At 35.5% G+C, this 25,562-nt stretch overlaps 1 protein-coding gene across 2 annotated transcripts in view; it reads left to right on the top strand.

Moving 5' to 3' along the window:
- Positions 1 to 25,562, top strand: part of CTNNA3 (catenin alpha 3) — a 1,813,915-nt gene that overhangs the window by 962,125 nt on the left and 826,228 nt on the right. For both annotated transcript variants that reach the window (XM_023205116.1, XM_023205115.1), the window contains exon 9: positions 7,313 to 7,465. In XM_023205116.1, coding sequence (XP_023060884.1) covers positions 7,313 to 7,465 — 153 coding nt within the window. The remainder of the gene's footprint in view (positions 1 to 7,312; positions 7,466 to 25,562) is intronic.

Here is a 25,562-nt window from a genome sequence, read left to right as displayed (position 1 = left end):
GTTAGAAACTATCTTTGATGTAACACCTCCATGATCTTCCATTTTGATGAAGTTGGTTGCTATGATTCTTTCTTGTTATCCTCACTTACCCTCCCCCTAGTACTTTATTTTTTATCCTGATGTTTACGTTTTTGGTAGAAATCACAGTTAATTGAAACAGCAACATAAGTTATCTCCACTTCTTATTCTTGAGAAGTTTATCCAACAGTTGTTGTAAGCATCTCACATATAGTTCTTCTCACAGGAAAGAGAAAGCACTGCCCTTAAAATGTTTTTCTTTGGAATATTTATTGTTCATTGTTTGCTTTAGAACTGGTTTTATCTTTTTAAAAACTTTTTTATTAAAAAATAAGCAGAGCCCATCTTCCTGCCCATTCATCCTTATCCCCTTTCTTAACCATGGCCTTTCTTTTTTTTTTTTTTTTTGATTATACTTTATGTTCTAGGGTACATATGCACAACGTACAGGTTTGTTACATATGTATACATGTGCCATGTTGGTGTGCTGCACCCATTAACTCATCATTTATATTAGGTATATCTCCTAAAGCTATCCCTCCCCCCTCCTCCCTCCCCACAACAGGACCCAGTGTGTGATGTTTCCCTTCCCATGTCCAAGTGATCTCAATGTTCAGTTTCCACCTATGAGTGAGAATATGCAGTGTTTGGTTTTCTGTTCTTGTGCTAATTTGCTGAGAATGATGGTTTCCAGCTGCATCCATGTCCCTACAAAGGACATGAACCCACCCTTTTTTATGGCTGCATAGTATTCCATGGTGTATATGTGCCACATTTGCTTAATCCAGTCTGTCATTGATGGACATTTGGGTTGGTTCCAAGTCTTTGCTATTGTGAGTAGTACCACAATAAACATATGTGTGCATGTACTATGGCCTTTCTATCAGTAATGCAGAAACATTTCAGCTTTAGTTCAAAGGGTGATTGGACTTCTTCCATGAGGAATGATGGAGATTGCTTAGAAATATCTGAGGAGAAGCAAATTATAGATTTGAGGACATCAAGATGGAATGTTCTAGAAGGTGAAAGTATTTATTTGTTTCAACCTTCTTCCTCTGTGACTTTCTTGCTTGTTTTTACTAGAGAACAAAGACAAATGTCCTTGGCATGGTGTTCTAGGTTCTCTGTGATTTGGCCCTGACTTAATCCCCATTATTCTTAATGTTCCTTTTCCTTCAACTCTCCTTCTCAGTTGTCGCCTCCTCATCACACCAACACATTAACCTGTTTTCTTTTCTCTCTCTCTCTTTTTTTTTTTTTTTTTTTTTGAGACAGAGTCTCACTGTGCCACCCAGGCTGGAGTGCAGTGGTGTGAACTCGGTTCATTGCAACCTCCGCCTCCCAGGTTCAGGCAATTCTTCTGCCTCAGCCTCCCGAGTACCTGGATTACAGGTGCATACCATCATACCCTGCTACTTTTTGTGTGTGTTTTTAGTAGAGACGGGTTTTCACCATGTTGGCCAGGCCAGTCTCAAACTCCTGACCTCGTGATCTGCCCACCTCGGCCTCCCAAAGTGATGGGATTACAGGTGTGAGCCACTGCGCCAGGCCCACATTAACCTGTTTTCTGACAAAAGAGTCTACTTGCTATTTACCAGAATTTGCATCACCTCCCGCTCAAATACACTTGCATCTTTGTAGATATGACTTGTACAGCTTGAAGCCTTCTCTACTCACTCTATTTACACACACACCCAACTCATAAGCAACTACATTCCAGAGTACCATAAATGCTATTGCTTCCATGAAACCTTTGCTGTTTTCACCAGCTGGAATGGATCATTTTCTTCCTGGAACACTTAACAGCATGTGCACTTCTATTACAGCAATGATTATATTCTTGTATTTTTTTCTTTTATAATGAGTTTTCTTCCCACTGCATTTTAAGTCCTTATAATGATAGTTATGACAACATCTCTCATTTACTAAATGCTTTGCAAAGCTCTCTACCAAGTATATTCATTTCATTATTGATTTTTATTTCTGAAACAATAAATAATGCCATGGTATTGTTATCTCTGTCTCCCAAAATGAGTTAACATAGCAAACATCACCCAGCTAAGTGGTAGAGACAGTTCTAGCCCAGGTCCATCCAACCCCAGCCCATATGTGTAGTCAGTACACCAGGGGCTAGGGATTATGGCCTATTCACTTTCAGAACCTCCCAGTGCCTAAGACACTGATTTTACCATCACATATTATTTTCTTTATTATTTGTTTTAAATGCTTTTTTAAAATTAAATTTTCTTCTTTCTTTAGCCCCCTTTTCCATCATTCATTTGAAAACTGTATACCTATTGTAACTCTCTCAATAAAAGGAGGAAGACTTTTTAAACATCCTTTACTTTATTAAAAATATTTAAGCAACAAATATATCTTATTTCTATTTTATTATACATAGTAAAAAATATATTTGATTTCACTAAAGGCAGTCTAAAATTTTTATTTGTGTATATTAAGAAAAAATGTCTTTTATTGCATAAATGCCAGAGTAAAGATGAAGTATGTCAAATGGGATTTTGGTAAAAACAGACAAAACAAAACTCTGATTAATTCTTGAGTTGCTGGGTTTCTGAATTGCTAGGTCCATCTCTCCTCTATGTTGCATAGTACCAGTTCACCACTCAGAAAAATATATGTAGGCTTTTATACCTCCTGGTCATCATCCTCATCATCAAATAACATCATGTATCCACAAGAGACAAGTTTCACTAAATTTGCACAGTACATACACAGTGAAATAATTATTAGTTGATTTAATTTCTGTTAGACAAGCTTTAAAAGATCACATTTTGCTATTTGATTTAAATTAAAGAGGCTTTTAATTTAAAATATTTACTAAAATTTAAATACTGTTAATTTATTAAAAATTTAATACAATATTTTAATTTAAAATATTCTAGTCTAAATGTGTTTTTCTGTTTCCCTGAGGATGACTCGTTTCTGAAACACTCTCTCCCTTTTCCATTCCCCTTCCCCTCACAATTTCATTCTTTCTGTTCCTTTATTTGGTGGCAGTGGTGGGGCTTTTTTAGACTTCTCACACAGGGCTTTCACTTTGGGCTTCAATTGTAGAGATATATATTATTTTGAGATCCCAAACCACTTACATCAGTAGGAAATAGAAAAATTGATGTCTCAAAGCCTTTTATTAAACTATAGTGAGAAAAGATGAAAAGCACCTCAGTTTGGTTTTGTTCTAACATCTTTCATGCCTGGCCACAAACAGGTATTTATTGAAAGTGTGTACTTGTAATTCCTATTGGCCTCCCACTAACTTCAGATTTTAGTGCTTTGGCTTCTATTTCTATATCGGCATATTGGATTCTTCTTTAAACTTTTTGTATATCACCCAGTTGAAAGGAATGCATTGTGCCACTGGGCAGGAAAATAATATGGAAAAAAATAAGATAGAGGCTACTTTGGTATTACATGTAGGTATATATGACTGTACAATTTAATGAAAACAATCCCGTATGAATATGTCAGAACATATAAAGAAAATTGCCTAACATAACATTCTAGTCCTTTCACATTTTGTCCCTACCTACACTTCTAGTCCTATCTCATAATAATTCCTCTTTTACAGTGAGTATAATTCAGGGTATGGCAGAACAAAACTCAGTGATGTACGGAGCCAAGGTAGTAGAGTATAATTAGCAATGAGTAGTTTACATAAGACATTGGAGTCTCTTACTTGGTGCATGATGAAACAACATTAATACCAGACAAAGGTACCTGTTTAGATGGGTTTTCGTAAAAGCAGTGACTAAAGCGAAGACCTTAGTGCAGGTCATTTATTTAGGAGATGATTCCTGGAAGCAAGTGTAATAGAACATGAAAAGTGAGTCAGGGAAAGAGGAAATGATAATGCTATTGAGATTGCTGCTGTAGGCAATGAGAGCTTGCGAATCTCTGAGAACTAACAGACTGTTTCCCAGAATTGTCTGACTAATGGATAGAGGCTAGGAATTTTATGTGGTAGTTTCTATCCCGATAGGTTGAGGGTTTCCCCCAGTGGTATGGACGCTGAAGAACTTCCAGGCAGTGTTTATACTGGGTTGAGAATTTCATAGAGACTAGGAACAGGCCCTGAGACAGAATAACAAAGAGACACAAAGAATGCACACGAGAAGCATGGAATGTCTTCAAAGGACATGTAACTGTTTCCCCAGCAAAAGCTGAAATCAGATATAGATCCAGAGGATGAGATGTAAGGCACCAAAAGTCTGTAATGTGTTCCTAATAGTGAAGGTAAAGGATCAGGAACCAACAAGTTCGACAGGGGCTGGTGAGAATATTGTGGGTTGGTTGAATTAGTTACACTTTGTTTTTTGCACGGGTTAAGATGATTTCCATGGGAGAGATACCTCCCTGCCTCTGACCATATGCTAGCTCCTAAATATTTTGTTCACGTCCAACTCAAGTCACTGATTTCTGGACATTTCCTTCTGTCATGGGACGAAAAGATGACAAAGGTTGGCACAATGTGAGACAATAGTTCTTTTTCACCTCTTATTCTTGCTTTGGCAATAAATCAATATGTATTTCCAGCAAAGCAATGGGGAGTAATAAGACTTTTTGGCTATAGTTGCAGATGGGAAATTATAGCGATGTCTTTTATATGCAAAACAGTCACTCTTTAAACATATATCTCAGAGTAGCAAATACTAAGTCTTGCTTCTTTACGTCACAATCAAATTATTAAAAACAGGAGTTTATACTCACTGTCTTTACCGCCTTGTCTGTCATTCACTCTTCAAACCATAAAAATAGGACTCCTGACCCCACTTTTCCACTGAAACTGCTCTTACCAAGTTCATCAATAACCTCTTAGTAGTCAAGCCCAATGGACAAGTCTCATTCCTTTTTTAAAATTTAACTTATCTTTAAAATTTGACTCTAATTTTTTTTGCTGTCAGTCTCTGAGTTTTTCTTTATTGTAATGTTTAATGTATTATTGTAATATTCACTCTTCTACTAGATTATAAGGGATCATGAATTTCCATCTTAACATTTCCTTCAATACCTTTCTCTTGACAGAAAGATGAGGAAATGGTTTCCAGAAATATTTACTGTATTGAATGAAATCATTTACACAGAAGAGAAGATTTAACAAGTCCATGATATGAATATTATAGTTATGTTTGGTAGGATAACTACATATGAAGAGCATTAACATAGAGATATATCTGAAAGTTTGTCTTTTAGTTGTTGGTAATTTGTCTCTTTGTTTCTTGGCTGTTATCTCAGTCTCTTTTTAGGGCCTACTCTTTAATCTGCATGACTCCTGTAAATGGTAGTGTTTCCTAAGAGGTCCTTCGTGGGTCTCCTCACTCTATATGGTCTCATCCACACTCTCCGCTTGAGTTAGTTCCCATATGCTGGCCCTTCATAGCATATCTCTAGTGTAGATTTCATCTGAACTTTCCTTCTACATGTCTCCATCAGAATGAAAGAAGAAAAGAATAATCTACATGTCCCAATTATGAATGAAAGAAGAAAAGAATAAAGGGGAGGATAATTATTTAAAAATGCCCCCACACTGAGAAATTAGAAGGAATCTCTACTTTTCTTTTCAGTGTCTGAAACTTATACAACCTGTAGTTCCCTGCTCAAATAAATTAGTGACCTTAGGCCTGAATTCCCTGGTGTACTTCCTATAGAGAGCAAACACATTATTCATTCAGTTAAGGTCTTCTCTTTGCCTTGTAACCCCTTAGCACTCTATACTTTGTCCTAATAAGTGCTCAGTAAATATTAATTAGTTGCCACTAGTAATTTGCCTTTCTGCATACCAAGCAGAATCCTTCCTTGGGGATCTTCCTGAAGCCTTTCTTAAATTGTTGATAGTCAGAAAATTTTCACAATGCTTCTGAGCAAGCTCACCATTTTGGGCAGAGGTATTTTTCTTCCAAAATCCTATGATTATTACGGATTTATTATTCTATGATCATGATAGAAGACAGTACTTTCTATGTAGCTCTATCATTCAGCTCCCCCAAAATGTATTACCATTCATTCCCAAGTAATCTAAAACTAGACTAAGTATCTATTGGCTTAAAAAAAAAAAAAAAAAAAAAACTCTAAAATATAATTTTCACAGAAAAAGTTACATTTTTCTGTCTGATAGCTATTTATTTTTTGTTTTATTGTACAGAGGTTATTAAACTAAATGAAGGGGTTGACTCAAAAACCTTTGGGCCCATTCATAGTTGTTGACATTGTTCGTGAAACATTTCAGGATATTATGATTTTTTTTGGTGGGGCTGGGGGATGGAATCTCACTCTGTCGCCCAGGCTAGAATGCAGTGGTGTGATCGCAGCTCAGTGCAACCCTTTCCTCCCGGGTTCAAGCAATTTTCCTGACTCAGCCACCCGAGTAGCTGGGAGTACAGGTGCCTGCCACTATGCCCAGCCAATTTTTTTTTGTTTTTAGTGTAGACGGGGTTTCACTATGTTGGCTGTTCTCGAACTCCTGACCTTGTGATTCTCCTGCCTTGGCCTCCCAAAGTCTGGGATTACAGTCATGAGCCACTGTGCCCCACCCGATATTATGATCTTTAAAGACTTGATATTATATAAATACAATGAATTAATTTTTCAATGCAGTTTTAAATCTCGGAAAATATCTGCTGACTAGAGTAATTGCCTAATTGTCATTAATAAGCTTACATGTAATCTAATTTAATTGTAGCAGAATGTTATAGTTGTTTCATAATTTAAGGTGTGAGGACAAGAACAATTAATGCAAATGGGGAAAATTGGACATCAAACTCGTTTATTATTCTTCCTGCTCTATTAACCTGTTATCAACTGGCATAATCAGTGATCTAACTTGACTTAATTACCATGAAGTATACAATTTAGCTAATCAAAATTTATCATCAGGTCCTCCAACAAGGTAGAAAACATTCTATAATTTGTAATTATGAAAATACAAGATGTACAATGTTATTTATACACATGCATACGTATTCTAATAGCACAATTTCTTTGAGCAACAAAGAAAGTATTACCATTTTTAATCTGACTTCCAGGTTAAATGCAACTTAAGAAAAATTACTTTTGAGAGGAAAGGAACTATTGCTAGATGATTTTTTTTTTTTTGGCTGGATATTTTGTTTTTTAGTTTCTTAAGGGACATTTTTATATATCCTTAAATGTTGTGATTTTAGGAACTTGGCAAAAATGAATAAAATGAGTTGTGTAACTACTGAGATTGTAAGAAAAGGAAACAGTGAACTATTTCCTGGAAAAAAAAAAAAAACCTGAATTTTTCATTTCTTCTCAGCTCCGCAAGGCTATTATAGATCATGTGTCAGACTCTTTCTTGGATACGACAGTCCCACTTTTGGTCCTCATTGAAGCTGCTAAGAATGGTCGGGAAAAGGAAATAAAAGAATATGCTGCGATATTTCATGAACACACCAACAGGCTTGTAGAGGTAAGCATGCTAGAACTGTAACTCACTAAAGTCTGGGAGAATGAGGCTCCCATTCTCCATTTATGGTTGAATTGTACCCAAATAAAAACTTTTGACACCATGTTACAAATACAGCAGAGTCTGGTCAAGGTAATATGAAGGTATGTATGTCCAATTGTATAGATCACTCCACATTGGCTTGTCTTATTTTTTAATGCATATTTTATCAGAGCTTCACAAAGGAACTGGCTAAATGCAGATACTTTGATTTATCCTTACAAATATTTTCTTCCCATTCTGACTTAAAAGTATCAAATACTCTATCTCATATTATTTTATTATTTCTCTGCCATCTTTTTGTAGCTGCATTATTCTGTCAGCCTTTCAAGTCATATTTAACTATGTAGCATGACTACAGAACAAGAATATAGGATATACAGGGTAGAGAGATCCAGGAATAAGTAAGTAGGGGTAGTGAATTGGCTCATGTCCCCATAGGGACAAAAGAAGACAGTAAAACTATTATTCCCTCTGCTCGGAAAGTGGAGACATGGGAACGCACCATGATTTTTTGGAGCAGGATAGCATATTGCTGAAGGAACTGTGAAGTGCTGATAGCTTCCCAGGAGAGAGATAATAGAACTTACTGTATTGTGGATATCAATAATAGAAGTATACTTTAAGAGACAGCCTGAATGGAGGAATTTCTAATACAAATAAGATGACAGCATTCACAAGGCCACAAACCAGTGGCAAGAAGTGGGAAATGTTATTTACTAGATCCCTAGAGCTGAGATGATATTCAGTATGGCTCATACTCATCAGCATGGCTGCACCAGTCGTTTATGGCTGGTGTCTACTCTGGTTGTCAGTGGCCATGCCATACGGGTTATTAAATGTTTTGACTGCCACACCTTCCTATACCAGTCATGAATTCTGTGGCAAAATATGTTTTTGTGGCCCAAATGCTTGTAAAGCTTCTGACTAATAATCAGGATGTGAATTGGAATCACACCATTCAATATAACATCTACTAAAAAAGAGAACTTCCCTAACATCTTTAACGTGGATCCATGGGGAGGAGGTTTCCAATGCCGCTAGCATTTGCACTATAAACTCTCTTTCTGGATCTCAATCTCCAGAACTAGAAAATGAAAGGAATGGATGAATACATGATTGCTGCAACTTTTGTAGCCCAAAACTGTTCCACCTCCAACTTTGAAATCTCCTTTGAATTTCCCAAGAACTCTGTTAGATACGGCAAGTGTTACCATTTCAATTGGCCTTAGATGTAAATAAAGATACAAAACCCAAACCAAACTAATTAGAGTTGGAGCTAATTTCCAGGTTATTAAACTAAATGAGGGGTTGGCTCAAAAACCTTTGGGCTTATTCATAGTCATTGACATTGTTAATGAAACATTTCAGGATAATTTTTAATTAATTGAATTATTTATTATTTATCTGCTTTTATTTATCCCTTCATCTACACATTCCAGAAAGATGTATTAACTGTACACACAAAAGAATATTAAAAGTAAGGGGGGAAAGCAATGGGAACAAGTTGTAAAAAACATAACTAAGCATAGTCCCTGACAGTCATAAAAGTGTTATCTAAAAATGTATTCTCTAAGGTGAAGACACACCAAATTATGAAAACAACTTCTTTTTATGAAATCCTCTAAAAGCAAAACTTGGTTTATGCTGACAAAATTGAATTCCTCTTCCTATTTCTCAATTTAGCTTGTGATGAAGAAGGGTGCCCTGGTCAAACCATTTTAGGAAAAAAGGACTATCTATAGCTCCTCTTGGAAAATTTACATTCTTGAAAAATCCTGAAGCAAAGAGACCACTTTAATTTAATTTACACAAATTAAATCAACTTATCTCTCTTTCTTTCATGGTACATTACTAAGACACTACCTTCGAGGAACACTTGGGAATGCTACCTTATACCAAATGATGGCTTACTGTTAGGTAGACACAGCTCTAAGAATTGGTTTTAAAGTTGAAGAATTTTGGAAATTCTGCATTCCATGTGAGTTTTAAAAGAATACACTATTTTGGAATTATGAGCTATTGGGAGACTGAAACTGGATCTCATTTAACTCAACATGCTACGTTAACACATTATAATGAGATAATGAGATTATACGAGGTTTGGGGTGATATATGAGTTCTGGTTTTCACTCTGGTAATGCTTAGAAGCTTTGGTCTAAGTCACTTTCATTTCCAATGAGCTTTTACTATATAACAAACCATCCTGAAAGTTAATGGCTTAAACCAACTATTTGTTATCTCTCACTAATCTATGGGTTAACTAGGAAGAGCTGGGCAAATTTTGCTTAAGGTTTCTCATGTGATTGCTGTCAGATACTGGCAGGGAATGGAGCCTGCCAAAGGTTGGCCTGGTCCAGACATGCTAAATGGCATATTCACATGACTGAAAGTGCATGTTAACTGTCAGCTGGGGGCTTAGCTGTGGTTGTCGACTGGTGCATCAGTCATTGGCTTCTTCATGTAGCTTCAGCTTTTCACAGCATGGTGGTTGGGTTCTTAGATGAGAAGTCCCAAATGCAAGCAAGAAATAGGAAGTCAAAGTTGTCATTTGTATTCTATTGGTCAAACCAATTACAGAGCCTGCCCAGACACAGGAAAAGGGAGCAGTGAGATTGCATTTCTCAACAGAAGGAATAGCAAAGTATTTGTGGCCACTACTTTTCTCAGGGTTTCATTTGCTTTATCTATAAAATGAATTGACAAATGGGATCTAATTAAACTAAAGAGCTTCTGCACAGCAAAAGAAACTACCATCAGAGTGAACAGGCAACCTACAGAATGGGAGAAAATTTTTGCAATCTACTCATCTGACAAAGGGCTAATTTCCAGAATCTACAAAGAACTCAAACAAATATACAAGAGAAAAACAAACAACCCCATCCAAAAGTGGGCAAAGGATATGAACAGACATTTCTCAAAAGAAGACATTCATACAGCCAACAGACACATGAAAAAATGCTCCTCATCACTCGCCATCAGAGAAATGCAAATCAAAACCACAATGAGATACCATCTCACACCAGTTAGAATGGCAATCATTAAAAAATCAGGAAACAACAGGTGTTGGAGAGGATGTGGAGAAATAGGAACACTTTTACACTGTTGGTGGGATTGTAAACTAGTTCAACCATTATGGAAAACAGTATGGCGATTCCTCAAGGATCTAGAACTAGATGTACCATATGACCCAGCCATCCCACTACTGGGTATATACCCAAAGGATTATAAATCATGCTGCTCTAAAGACACATGCACACGTATGTTTATTGCAGCACTATTCACAATAGCAAAGACTTGGAATCAACCCAAATGTCCATCAGTGACAGACTGGATTAAGAAAATGTGGCACATATACACCGTGGAATACTATGCAGCCATCAAAAAGGATGAGTTTGCGTCCTTTGTAGGGACATGGATGCATCTGGAAACCATCATTCTTAGCAAACTATCACAAGAAGAGAAAACCAAACACCGCCTGTTCTCACTCATAGGTGGGAACTGAACAATGAGTTCACTTGGACTCGGGAAGGGGAACATCACACACTGGGGCCTATCATGGGGAGGGGGGAGGGGGGAGGGATTGCATTGGGGAGTTATACCTGATATAAATTATGAATTGATGGGTGCTGACGAATTGATGGGTGCAGCACACCAACATGGCACAAGTATACATATGTAACAAACCTGCACGTTATGCACATGTACCCTAGAACTTAAAGTATAATAAAAAAATATAATAATAAAAAAAGAAAGTTAGACAGAATAATATCTAAGGTCACTCCAAGTTTCTTAAATTCTATGATGTGACAAATTTTTTTTTCAACTAAGAGACTTACAGACTTATAGTTTCCTATAACAAGAGAAAATGAAAATGATTTTTAGGCATACTGCTTGCACACTAGGTTGTTCCCCACCCACCGTGTGTGTGTGTGTGTGTGTGTGTCTATCTCATGAAGAAGAAAATAAAGTACTGCATTTATCTCCCAGAAAAATCTTTCTTTGAAAGGATATTCCTAACCAAAGCAACAGCGAAAACCATCATTAATTCATTAATTTACTACAAACATTGAGACAGAAGTGTCTGTGATAGACTCCTGGAAAACAGGAGAGCCTAAATATATCAGTTTCGGAGGACAATGTGAGTTCTCCTTGTATAGACTGTTTAACAATCCCCCACTTCCTTGCTCCCTACCACTCCACCTCAAAGACATGCACCTACACTCATCTTATTCCCTACTTGGGCAATTTGACATAGCAGGACAGAAAGTCTTATATTCTAAATGACTTGGAGAAAAAACTGTTATCAACATGTCTGGGTTTTGATACCTCAACCATGTTTGTCAGAGAAATCTAAAATCAGTGAATGTGTTGAAGTAAGACTTAAATGAGAAAAAAGCCCATTTTTAAAGATTTCTATCAAATCTTTGAAGAAAACCTCCACACTGTTAAAGGAACTCTTTAAATAATGGTTAACGTGAAACTTTGACAAAAAGATAGTAAAAGGTAGGACTAAACACAAAGCAGAAAATGAAATACTGAAAAATTATGTGGGTAATAATTTGAAAAAAAAAAAAAAAAGATCTGGGGAATGAGGAAAAAACCAACAGGAATGAGGAGGACAGTGGCCAGTGAATTTGGTCTGAACATGCCTGTTCTCTGGTGGTTACACATCTGAGGTGTCCTGCTATACTAATAATACAGGAGGAGACCTCAGATGCGTCACCACATCTATTATTGTAGTTTAGTATAAAATGATCATGGGTAATGATGGTTATAAAACACTAGGTAGTGCCAGTAACTAAAGAATCTAGAACTTTGTGGCTAATTTTATCTTAGTTATGCTGAACTGAGTACCTATTATGCAAACTTTTCCTACTTTGAGCATCCAAGTTACTCTGTGTTCTTGGATCCACAGAACCACAGTTGGGAAGAATAAGAAGTAGTCAGGAGTATTTTAAAAGTCATCTTCACATATTGATTATCAATGAATGACAAAGGTGTTCAATTAATGACATATGTGTTCATATGCTCCCCAGTACTTTGATCTCACCTTGTTGGTGACTTAGGGCACCATTATCTCTACTGGCTTCCACCAATAAAATCTATTGAATAGGAAGATAAAAATATGAAATTTAGTTTACAGATAAAAATATTCATTAGTTCTAGAGAGGATTATTGCTTTGAGGCTCCTCTGATAGCAAAGTCTATACAGCTCATGCCCAATAAATCCATATTGAATGAAGGAAAACATTTATAGTACCAATTAATTTTAACTTCTTTTTCTTTCTAAAATATTGACTTTGTGGATTCTAGTAACTGGACTTGAAATACATGTCTGAGCTCAGTTACTAAGCAGAGAGGCTCCCTACTCTACTGCATATGAGTACTTAAAATTAATTCTTCACAGTAATGTTAGTAAATGCCATTACCATTAATTATCAAAAGCAGACACTATAGACTCTATTCCAGAGTTCCCTCATAAAAAGTTTCTGACAATTCAACAGCATCTTTCAAGCCATTTGCTATCTCAGAGATATAGTTTCTAAACCTAATGTGGTAACGTAACTATTATTCAGAGGAATGCCATTACATTTAATAAATGCATTATTTATTATTATAAAGGCTATTATGATTAAATGGCTATTATTTAATATTTCTCTAAAATCAATTTTGAAAAATTTCACTCTTGTTTTTGAATTCTATTTGTTTTCTACAAGTCAGTTCATACTGAACACTACAATCACTACCAACAAAAACAGTGACATCTCCAGAGACCCTATGGATTTTATCATGTTAGTTATCATTAAATATGATGGTATTAATGATCTAGGCCTGAAATTTCTCTATAAATTGAAGAATTTTCTCTATGTGGAAAGCCAGGTTTGTTGGTGCTTCGACTTACTCATCAAAAATTCATCTATCTTTATGCACCTTATTTTAGTAAGTTTCATGGGAGCCTTTCATCAGAAAGGAAAAAGTGGGTGGACATTTAATTATAATACTTCCCTACCACCTACAAAGCTGATTGTCCCCACTCGCAAAATGGTGAGCCAGATTTAGCAAAGCCCCAGTGCCAAGACAGAAGGCTTTAGAGGGGACTCTTGCTGTTTGCAAGAAGTGCTGATTGCTATGAGCTCTACTAATTTCTTTGCTTTTTGACGGAATGCTGCTCAAGTTTCACACATTGCTTTAATTGGTCATCTGTTATCAAATAAGGATATGTTTGATTATAAATAAATACAGCTTTTACAGTCCCCTTCCATTCTTCCTTCTTCTTTCCCTCAAAAAAATATAAAAGAAAAAGAACAAACCCATACTTAACACTTGTACACAAACCAACAACTGTTCTAAGTGAGCATCTTGGCAACTCTCCTGTTTTGGTAGGGAAGGGATGCTATAGTCAGGAATGCTTTTACTTATGTAGAACAGAGCACACCGGTGTGACTGCCCACTCCCTGGCTTATAAACTGCTCAGCATCGTATTCCTTTTACTGTTAGAAAGATGTGGCTGAACATGACCCTTAAAAGCCTAACCTGAATGTACAGTGAGTTCCTTTCTATGTTGCAGTGATTTCTGTATGCATTTTCCACTGACAGTGTTTGGAATATAAGAAAAGGGTAATGATTCATCTATAGAAAAGTAAGAGCCTTCCCACAGTCAAGTATAGATATTTTTAAATGGAATATTAGTGTCTTAGAATTCAGAGAAAAGAGAAAACTACATGGAATTATAGTAGTTTGGGAATTGGCAAGAAGTAAACAACAAGTTGAACCTTAAAAACTAGGCAGGCATTGGATTTTGTTTTAAAAGAACTCCAAGTAGAGATAACAGCATGAATAAAGGCACAATGCTCATTCCTGTGTTCCAGGAATATTGTAAAAAAGAAATCTAGATAGCTAAGTTGGCAGGAGCATGAGATGGGATAGAGGCAGTTGAATAGCCTTAAATATTTGATTATCAGGCTGCACAGGTTAGACTTCATCTTGTATAGCTGGCAGTAATATATTTGGAGAACTGTGGTATCTCCTCATCAGGAAAGGGACTAAAGGGAAGTCATATTTTAGTAGAACCTGCGTATGGACTGTTTTGCATCTGAATACAAAAATTTCTAACCTCTAACAATTGATTCTAATCTCACAAACATAGATTGCATTTAAAATAAACTGCATTTAAAACCTAACTTATTATCATACGTAAAAGAGAGAGAATAGAACTACTTTTAATAATGAACTTGAAACAGAAAAGCAAGTGCCCCAGGACTTAACAGCACTAGGTTAAGGCTAGCCAATAGGAATTGAAAGAAATTACATGTATAGTTTTAAATTTTCTAGGATCCACACTAAAAAGAGTAAAAAACTGATTAGGTAAACTGATTTTAATATGTTTCATTTAATTCAATATACCCCAAACACTGTAATTTCAATATAAATCAAATCAATATAAAAGCCACTAATGAGATATTTTGTATTTCTTTTTATGCTAAGACTTAAAATCTGGGATGTATATTTTATATTTAAAGCCCTTCTTAATCTACCCTGGCCACATTTTAAGTGCTCAGTAGCCACATGGCTGGTGGCCAGATATCAGACAGTGCAGTTCTATGTAGATAATGAGCAAGTTGGGAGCAGAAGTGTCTTTATTCATTTATTTAACACATATGTCTTTAAAGTCTATTGTGACCATATACTGTGGTGGACCCTGGACATACTGTCTAGAACCTTTGTTTTTGTTTCCTAGTCTGACATTTAGTAAGTACAGTGTTCAATAAATATTGAATGAATTACTGAATAAATGAACATCTATTAACCCTATAGAAAATCTCGAAATGTGCGTAATAACATGAGTTATTGAGTAATGTATGAAACATGGAGACAGACTTGGGTTTGAATCCTGGCGAGGTGTTCTTAGGAAAAACACTTAATAGCTCTTATTTCTGCATTGTAAAAGAGATGCCCCACTGCAACGTGAAGAAAGTAGGATCCTATGAATACCAACGCATTAAAGTACCAAATGCTACACAATGTGGACATCATCGTTCAGGAAACATTTGTCTTCCCTTTCCTCTCTAATTTTTTTTTTCAAAAATCTTGACTGAAAAGAGATCACCTGAATCTTCAGATACCTCTGACAAATTTTCCTTTTGAAAATTTCACTTAAGGTAATTTTCAAATGTATATAGTTGTTGGACCCTTGTATCCAACTTTCAATTTTAGATAGAATTGTTTTTTAGCAACATTAACAGGTCAAAAGTTGTCATATGCAAAATCCTCAGCTAAAATTATGTACCCAAGGTTCTTTTGTTGTCATTTGTTTATCTGAGACGAGTCTTACCCTCTGTCGCCCAGGATGGAGTGCGGTGATGTGATCTCAGCTCACGGCAACCTCTGCCTCCTAGATTCAAGAGATTCTCCTGCCTCAGCCTCCCAAATAGCTGGGATTACCGGTGTCCGCCACCGCACATGGCTAATTTTTGTATTTTTAGTAGAGACAGGGTTTCACCATGTTGACCAGGCTGGTCTCAAACTCCTGACTTAAGGTGATCTGCCTGCCTCAACTTCCCAAAGTGTTGGGATTACAGGCGTGAGCCACTGTGCCTGGCCCAAAGTTTTGATATACAATTAATTGGTGTGTGAAACTTCTCTGAACTTGGAAACTTCCCCAGATTGATCTCCAACATGGTATTTGGTCAAGAGGTAACAAGCAAACATGCTAATTGACAACTAGCTGAAGAATAATCCCAGTCTTGAAAGCAAACTTTGTTTTAATCATCAGCCTGATCATGCACTTTGGGGATGATCTGTTCTTTTTAATCAATTCACTATTCCACTCAATTAAACACAAGCATAATGAGTCCCTACAATGTGCTCTTTAGGGCTTATATATACAGAACCCTACTGTTTAAAGCCTCGTTCCATTTTTGTCTTTTGTGTTTTAAAATGAGTAAGTTCTACTCCCATGCTGAAGTGCTTTTAACAAATCACTGAATTTTGGAATTCAGTTTCATTATCTATAAATGGAGGATGTGATATTAAAATAATTTTCTCCATTCCTGGCATTCAAGTTTCTAAAAACCAGAGGGGAGAGTTATTTTATTTGTTTCATATGTGTAGGTAATTTGATGGTGAATAGAAGAGGCTAGTTAACTAGACATATTGCAGGAGTGGTTATTTTATGGCTTTTATAGGATGAAAATAACTTTTAAAATAATAAAAAGTAAAGGGAAGAAAATAAAGGAAAATAAATAAAATATTTAGTAATCTGTGCCAAAATCATGCGAAGTACTTTACACTCATTACCTCATTATATCAATGCTCACAATGATGGAGATAAATACTATTATTACCATTTTGCTGATAAGGAAACCCTAGCTGAGAGAAATTAAGTAACTCACTTAAGATCACACAGCTAATATATGGAAGAGTAGATATCAGCTCAGTTCTATCAATGCCAGAGATTAAACAGATAAAGGGAGCATAATAAATTTAAAAGTAGAAAGTGAGCCCAAGTTTTATGTTTAATTATTTAAATGAAGAGAAGAGAAACCTTTCTGAACACTTTTGGGCAAAAGACCTGCTATTGAGTACATCAGGCTGCAAAAATTCTGACTTGATTAGATTTCTTCTTATTCCAGCTTCCTTAATTAGAGAAGCAGAGAGCTGGGAAGCCCACACTTCTGCCTGTAAAATCTGCATGCAGTCATTCTTTCTAACTCTTGAGTAACTGCTTACCTATTGCTTAGTGATTAGCCCAGGACACCAGACCTACAAAAATCAGTCATCATCTTCTAATGAGAAAGTACAAGTAGTCCATTTGTAGATTGATTGCTCGGAACCGTTTTGTCTTTTAACCAGTGTTGTGTATACTAGTTAGATTCCTTACTTAATCCTCAATAGGTTATTGAGTTCCTATTAGAAGTATAGAATCGAAGGGCATTTTATTAGGAATATTCTTCCTAATCTTTAAAATGCATTTAGAGTTGCCGCTCCCTGTCACTCAGCCCCCTCTCAGCCCTAAGGTAGAGACAGAAAATTCAAATGGTTACAGTAGGTTACAAAGAAGTAATGAGTGAAAGAAAGGGCTCAGCAGCTTGAGGCTGTGGTGAAATAATGCGTATACACCCAGTCTAAAGAGGTTGGCCTCAACTCATCCCCAGTCAATTATTGCTGTGCATGAATGCAGGCCTAGTGTTGACAGACATTCACATTTCTCAAAAGAACTAAGAAATACAGATTTCAATGTAAAAGCCTGTTTATTTTGAAGTGTAGATAGCTAAATCAATTTAAAACAAAAATAAAGGAAAAATACAATCCCATCACTTACGACAATATATAATGCCAAGAATCACTAGTTTTGCAATTTCTGCTCTAGAGTCGAGTTTTGAAAAGACAAGACTCAACAGGATGGATTTTTGTTAAAGATGTCGATAAGATCTAGAGAATGTTATTTTGGTGAGAATCAGGTATGGCAACTGTCTAGTAAAATATAGGAAGGGAACTTGATTTAGGGAAGTGGGTTCCTCCCAGCTTTCTTTCCTGTAGTGATTTATCTTGAATTAGCAGGTGAATTGAAGTGGATTAGAGAAACACAGAGGAGATCAGCTGTTTCCCCTTTATCTCCTCTGCTGCTTACAAGCAATGTTAGGGTAGGGGTCGAGAGAGGAAGGGGGACCTTGCCAAAGGATCATTCATGTGTGTATTAGACCTAGTTAAATCTGTAGCTTTATATATCCAGAAAGTTCCTTTCATGAGAAAATTAACTAGGTTTGGTGCTTTCTGCAAGATGGAAATGTTAGATTTGATGCTTTTTAAGAAATGCTCCCATCACTAAAAAACAAAGTCAAATTTACTCTGAATTGCATTGATCACTTTGTCTAAGGTATAAGCAACTTGAGGAGACTTGAGTTTTCAAAATCACGTTGGCATTTTTATGAAATTATATATGGAGTTCCAATATAAAAGTGAAACATCCTTAGAGAGTTTCACTTTGGTGCTTTGAATCAGCCTAATGACTGTGTATTACAAATTATCTCTCTTCCTCTCCTTTTTTCACTCTAAAGTCTTCCTCTCATTATTTTATTTCAGCTATTGGTCTAGTCAGATCATTGGGTCAAAGGAGAACTATCTACACTGCTTTAAATTTTTCTTAGCTAGCAATATGATGTTTAAAGTTTGCATTATGCTTGCAAAAGGCCAAATGTTCTTCAAATAAATTTAAAAATAAAACAGAAGCACTGCTGGTGCTAGAGATTCAATCACAATCAGAGGAAGTATATGCTGCCTTTTTGGATCCTAGCATTTAGGAGGAGCTAAATATAAGTAAATGGCAATTGTGTATGGTTGTAATAACTGATGAACTACTGGGTCCTATGGGAACTTATGTAGAGATTGAGTTAGTTTAGGATTAAACATTCCAATTTTGAGAAATAGGCTTCTAAACTATGAACTAAAGAGAATGTAGGGGTTAAAAGTTGAATTAGGAAAAGAAGATGAGAATAGAGGGAAAGTTTAGAGACAGAAGGACTGGCAACGTTTAGACTGAGGAATGAGTATAGATTTCTATTTGTAAACAAACATTTATTTCTGTAGTAGACACCCAGAAACGAATTTGCTGAGTCATATGGAACATGTATGCTTAACTTTATAAGAAACTGCCGAACTGTTTTCCAAAGGGGCTAGACTATTTTGCATTCCCACTAACAATGTATGAGAATTCTAGTTGCTCCACATCCTTGCCAATATTTCATATTGACAATTTGTGTATGTGTTCTGTTTTCTGCTATTTTTAATATGTATGTAGTATTATTTCATAATACTTTAACTTGTGTTTCCCTAATTACAAAGTCATTTTATATGATATAAGTCATGTACTATACAATTCACTAATTTCGATTGTTTCCAATATTCCACAGAGTTGTGCAACTATCACCACAATCAATTTTAAAACATTTTTTCTATCTCCCTCAAACTAGGGAACTATTAATCTACTATTAATCTATCAAACTATTAATCTAGTTTCAAGCCCTATTTTCTATCTCTACACATTTACTTATTCTGGACGTTAAATATAAAGGAACTATACAATATGTGGTCTTTATAACATTTTTTTCACTCGGCATAATGTTTTCAAGGTTCATCTATGTGTAGTATGCATCAGTACTTCATTCCTGCTATGGCCAGTTCTGTTGTATACTGTTGTGTACCGCACTTCATTCTCTGTTCATATGTTGGTGAACATCTGGGTCATTTCCACTTTTTTGGGTGTTATGAATAATTCTGATGAACATCTATATACAAGTTTGTGTGTAGATGTACTATTTCATTTCTGTTGGATATATACATAGGAATGACATTTCTGGGTTTCGGTCATATGATAACTCTATGTTTAACAGTTTGAGAAAGCATTAAACTGTTTTCCAGTGGTGCCAGGATCTACCATTTTACATTCTCATCTGCAGTGTATGAAGGCTTCAAGTCTCTACATGCCAACAGTTGTTACTGTTTGTCTTTGATTATAGCCATTATAGTGGGGGTGAAGTGGCTTTTCTCCATATTTTCCTGTTGGCTAATGATATTGAATAGCTTGTCATGTGCTTATTGTTCGTCTGTATACCTTTTCAATAGAAATATCTGTTTGGATCCTTTGCCCATTTTTATGAATTCTAGATGTAACCCCCTTATCAGATATATGATTTGCAAAATTTTTCTTCCATGCCGTGGGTTCTGTTTTCCCTTTCTTGATGGTATCCTCTGAATCACGAAAGTTTTACATTTTGACTAAATGCAACTTATCTATTTTTTTTCTGTTGTCGTCTGTGCATTTGGTTCCATATCTAAGAAGTCATTGTCTAATCCAATTTCATAAAGATTTATTTTTTATATTTTCTTCCATGAGTTTTATACTTTTAGCTCTCACACTTAGATGTTTGATCTATTTTCAGTTATTTTTTGCACTTGGTGTTAGATAAGAGTGCAATTTCATTCTTTTGCATGTAGATTCCCATTATTCCAGGTCATTTCTTGAAAAGACAATTATTTTTCAATTAAATTGCTTTAAATAAATCAACTCTAAATGTGAGGGTTTATTTCAAGATTCAATTCTATTCCATTGATCTATATGTCAACCTTTATGCCAGTACCACTCTATCTTGATTACTTTATCTTTGCATTAAGATTTAAAACCAGAAAGTATGAGTCCTCCACTATCTATTGTTCTTCTTTTTATTAAGGTTGTTTGGCTTTTATAGATTCCTTGTATGTCCATATGAATCTTAGGATAAACTTGTAATTTATTCAATGACAATCTGAAATTTTGATAGGGATTGCATTGAATCTGTAGATCAGTTTCGGAATATATCCATCTTAACAACATTACAGCTTCCGATCCATGAACATGGGTTGTTTTTCTACTTGTTTAGATCTCCTTTAATTTTTTTCAACAATGTTTTGTAGTTTTCAGTCTGCACTCATTTCATTAAATATTTTCAGTAAATTTTATTATCAATAAATTTTATTCTATTTGATGCTATTGTAAATGGAATTGTTTCTTAATTTCATTTTCAGATATTTTATTGCAGTGTATTGAAATATAACTTATTATATATATATTTATTCATTTATTTATTTCCTTTTTTTTGAGATGGAGTTTCATTCTTTTTGCCCAGCTTAGAGTGCAATGGTGCAATATCGGCTCACTGCAACTTCTACCTCCCAGTTTCAAGCAACATTCCTGCCTCAGCCTCCCGAGTAGCTGGGATTACAGGCACATGCCACCACACCCAGCTAATTTTGTATTTTTAGTACAGACAGGGTTTCACCATGTTGGCCAGACTGGTCTTGAACTCCTGACCTCAGGTGACCTGCCCGCTTCAGCCTCCCAAAGTGCTGGGATTACAGGTGTGAGCCACCATGACTGGCCTGTTATTCGTACATTAATTTTGAATCTTGCAACCTTGCTGAACTTTTTAGCTCTAATTGTTGTTGTGTGCATGTGTGTTCCCTGAAAGGGCTGTATATACAAAGCATCCCCCAAAGGCTAACAGTGAAGAAAGCAAAGAGTGAGGCAGACAGATCTAGATTATAGGAAAAGAGTGATTTATTGGGAGAACTTACAAATGGAAGCATGTCTTATGCAGCTGCAAGACAGGTAGATCTCTGTACTATGACCCCCTAGTCACAGGGCTTTAATTTGGGGAAAAAGTGTACGTGCTCTGGAAGGAATGAGTAGGTAGCTATGGGCCTCTTAGCCTATGATGTATGCAACACCATCGAGGGTTGTCTTGGAGGAAAGGGAAAACTTACAGTGAACAGGTATTTCTATATAAAAAGTAATACAACGGCTAGACATCTTGGAGGTATTCCTAGACTTAGGGTTAGTCAGGAGTCACATGGCAGATTAGCATTTAAATAGAGTCACTCTTGTTCATACAGTGTGTGTGTGTGTGTGTATTCCCTAGGACTTTCTATATACAAGATCATATCATCTGAGAATATAGCTATTCTTCTTCCTTTCCAATTTGGATATCTTTAATTTTATTTTCAAGCCCTATTTTCTTATTTTTGTATTGTTTAAAGTTGTTTATGTATTTAGAATGCAAGTTTTTTATTATTTATGGGATTTATAAATATGTTCTCTGTTTCTATGGCTTGTTTTTCTAATGTCTTCAGAGTATCTTGTCCATGGCAGAACATTTAATTTCAATGAAATCAAATGTATTAAATTTACTACATATGGATTACACTTTTATGATTTATATAGGAAACTTTTGTCTAATCCAGAGTTATGAAGACTTTCGTCTATGTTTCTCTGGAAGTCTGATAATTTTAGGGTTTGCATTAATGATTGTATATTAGTTAATTTTTGTATGTGGTGTGAAATAAGGGGTCAAAGTTCACTTATTTGTTGCATATGGACGTCTAATTGTTTCAGCCTTATTTGCTGAGAAGACTATCATTTGTCTTTTAAATCATGTTTGTACCTTTGTGAAATATCTATTGGCCTATATGTGCGGGTATGCCTCTGTTCTCTGTGTCCTGTTTCATTGATCTGTGTGTCTACAGTTTATTCAAGATTGTCTTTAAAACTATAGCTTTATAGTAAGTTATGAAATCAGGTGTTGTCAGTCCTCTAACTTCTTTTTTTTAAGAAAATTGTTTTGGATACTCTATTTCTTTTGTTTTTCCATGTAAATTTTAGTATAAACCTATCAGTACCTATACAATTATTGTTACGATTAAGATAGAAATAATATTGAATCGCTCTATTAGTTTACAAAGGATTGAGATCTGAACAGTATTGAGTTCTCCAATCCACAAACATGGTTTATCTCTCCAATTATTCAGGCCTCCTTTGATTTTTTAAACCAATGTTTATAGATTTTAGCATTCAAACATTTTTAATTGCTAAAAAATTTGCCACCTATTTTTATACTACATAAATCCATTATAAGCTTTTTAACTTACTTTGTTGGTTTATGTGTTTTTCTTTTTTGCATGTGGTACATTTAAAAGAAATTTTAGGAAAATTGCCCATTAAATTAACTGATTTGATGTAGAAACTAATTTAAGTAAGAAACATGATACTGCTTTTACAATAAAAACTTGTTAGAACCTTGGAAGGCAGTGTAGTCTAATGTAGTAGGAAAGAGCATGGAGTCAAACAAATCCTGATTTCAGTACCATGTGAATCTGAACAACTTAGCCCAGCATTCTCTCATTAGGAAGATGAAGACAATGTCTATGGACAGCACACCTATTCATTTATTGGGAAAATTCAATGAGGTAGTACAAATAATACTGCAATAAATATAAACCTAAGAAGTCCTGGGTTGGGAAAAATAAATAAAAATGTCTTTGTTTGTAGATGACATGATTGTCTATATCAAAAATCCAAAAGCATTGACTAAAAAACTCTTTCTGGAACTAACAAGTGATTGTACCAAGGTTGCAAAATATATGATTAATATACAAAAGTCAACTGATTTCCTATATACGAGGAAGAAACAAGTGGACAAGTGGATTTTCTCTTTTTCTTTCTTTTTTTTTTTTTCTGAGACAGAGTCTCACTCTGTCACCCAGGCTGCAGTGCAGTGGCACAATCTCGGCTCACTGCAACCTCTGCCTCCCAGATTCAAGTGATTCTGCTGCCTCAGCCTCCTGAGTAGGTGGGATTACAGGCATGCACCACCATGCCAGGCAAATTTTTGTATTATTAGTAGAGATGGGGTTTCACCATATTGGCCAGGCTGGTATTGAACTCCTGACTTTGTGATCCACCTGCCTTGGCCTCCCAAAGTGCTGGGATTATATGCATAAGCCACCACACCCGGCCTGGAATTTTAAATTAAAAACATATTATCATTTACTTTAACACGCTCAAAAATGAAATACTTAGGTTACATTTAAAATCTCTATGAGGAAAACTACAAATCTCTGATGAAAGATATTTTAGAAGTCTAAATAAATGGAGATACTCCATATTTGTGGATAGGAAAACTCAGTATTGTCAAACATGTCACTTCTTCACAATTTTATAGATTCAATGCAATCTCAGTACAGATCCTAGCAAGTTATTTTGTGGACCTTGACAAATTACTTCTAAAGTTTATATGAACAGGTAAAAGACACGGAATAGCCAACTCAATATTGGAAGAGAAGTGCAATGTTGGAGGACTGACATTACCTGCCTTCAGGCTTTATTGTAAAGCTATAATGATTGAACCAGTGTGGTATTTGTACAAAAAAGGTAAATAGGTAAATAGTATAGAATAGGGAACATAGAAATAGATGCACATAAAGATAGTCAACCAATATTTGACAAAGGAGCAAAAGCATTACAATGGAGAAAAGATAGTTTTTCAGAAATGATGCTGAAACCACTGGACATCCAAATGTGGAAAAATGAATCTTTACACATCCCCAACACTCTGCTCAAAAATTAACTCAAAATGGGTCATAGACTTAAATGTAAACTGCAAAACCATAAAACTTTTAGAAGATAACATAGGAGAAAATCTAGATGATTTTGAGAATGGCAACAACTTTTTAGATACAACATCAAAGTTATGATCAATGAAGGAAACAATTGATATGCTGGACTTCATTAAAATAAAAGCTGTTCTTCAAAAGATAATAGGAGGAGAATAAGAAAACAAAGCCACACACAGGAATAATATATTTGAAATACATAGATTTGATAAAGGACTATTATCATCCAAAATGTACAAAGTATTCTTAAAACTCAACAATAAGAAAACAACCAAACTGAAAAATGAACTGAAGGCCTGAACAAATCTCTAACCAAAGAAGATATACAGATGTCCAATAAGCATATGAAAAGATGTTCAACATCATATATCATTGGGGAATTGCCAACTAAAACAACAAGATATTATTACACATCTAATACAATGGCCACAAATCCAAAATACTGGCAGTACCAAGTGTTGGTAAGGATGCTGAGCAAGAAACATTGTCATTCATTGCTGGCGGGAATGCAAAATGGTACAGCCACTTTGGAAGACAGTTTGGCAGTTTCTTGCAAAACTAAACATACTCTTACCATAAGACCCAGCAATCACACTCCTTGATATTTACCCAAGGTATTTGAAAACTTATGTACACACTAGAACTTCTGCATGGATGTTCATAGAAGCTTTATTCATAATTGCCAAAACATGAAAGAAATCAAGATGTCCTTCAGTAAGTGAACGAACAAATAAACTGCGGTATATTCAGACAATGGAATATTACTCAACCCTGAAAAAAAATGAGCTACCAAGCCATGAAAAGACATGGGAGAAACTGAAATGCATAGTGACTAAGTGAGAAGAGCCAATCTGAAAGTCTACATCCTATCTGATTCCAACAATATGACATTTGGAAAAGGCAAAGCTATGTGGACAGTAACAGATTAGTGGTTGCCAGGGGTTAGTGAAGAGGGAGAGGTGAGGAGGTAGAGCACAGAAGATTTTCAGGGCAGTGAAACTATTTTGTAGTTCCAGTGGTGGATACATGTTATTATTGTCAGTACCCATAGAATGTACACCACTAGGAGAATCTC

The sequence above is a fragment of the Piliocolobus tephrosceles genome, chromosome 9 (genome assembly GCF_002776525.5).
Source record: "Piliocolobus tephrosceles isolate RC106 chromosome 9, ASM277652v3, whole genome shotgun sequence".
Classification (NCBI taxonomy): domain Eukaryota; kingdom Metazoa; phylum Chordata; class Mammalia; order Primates; family Cercopithecidae; genus Piliocolobus; species Piliocolobus tephrosceles.
This window is presented reverse-complemented; position numbering and strand designations above follow the sequence as displayed.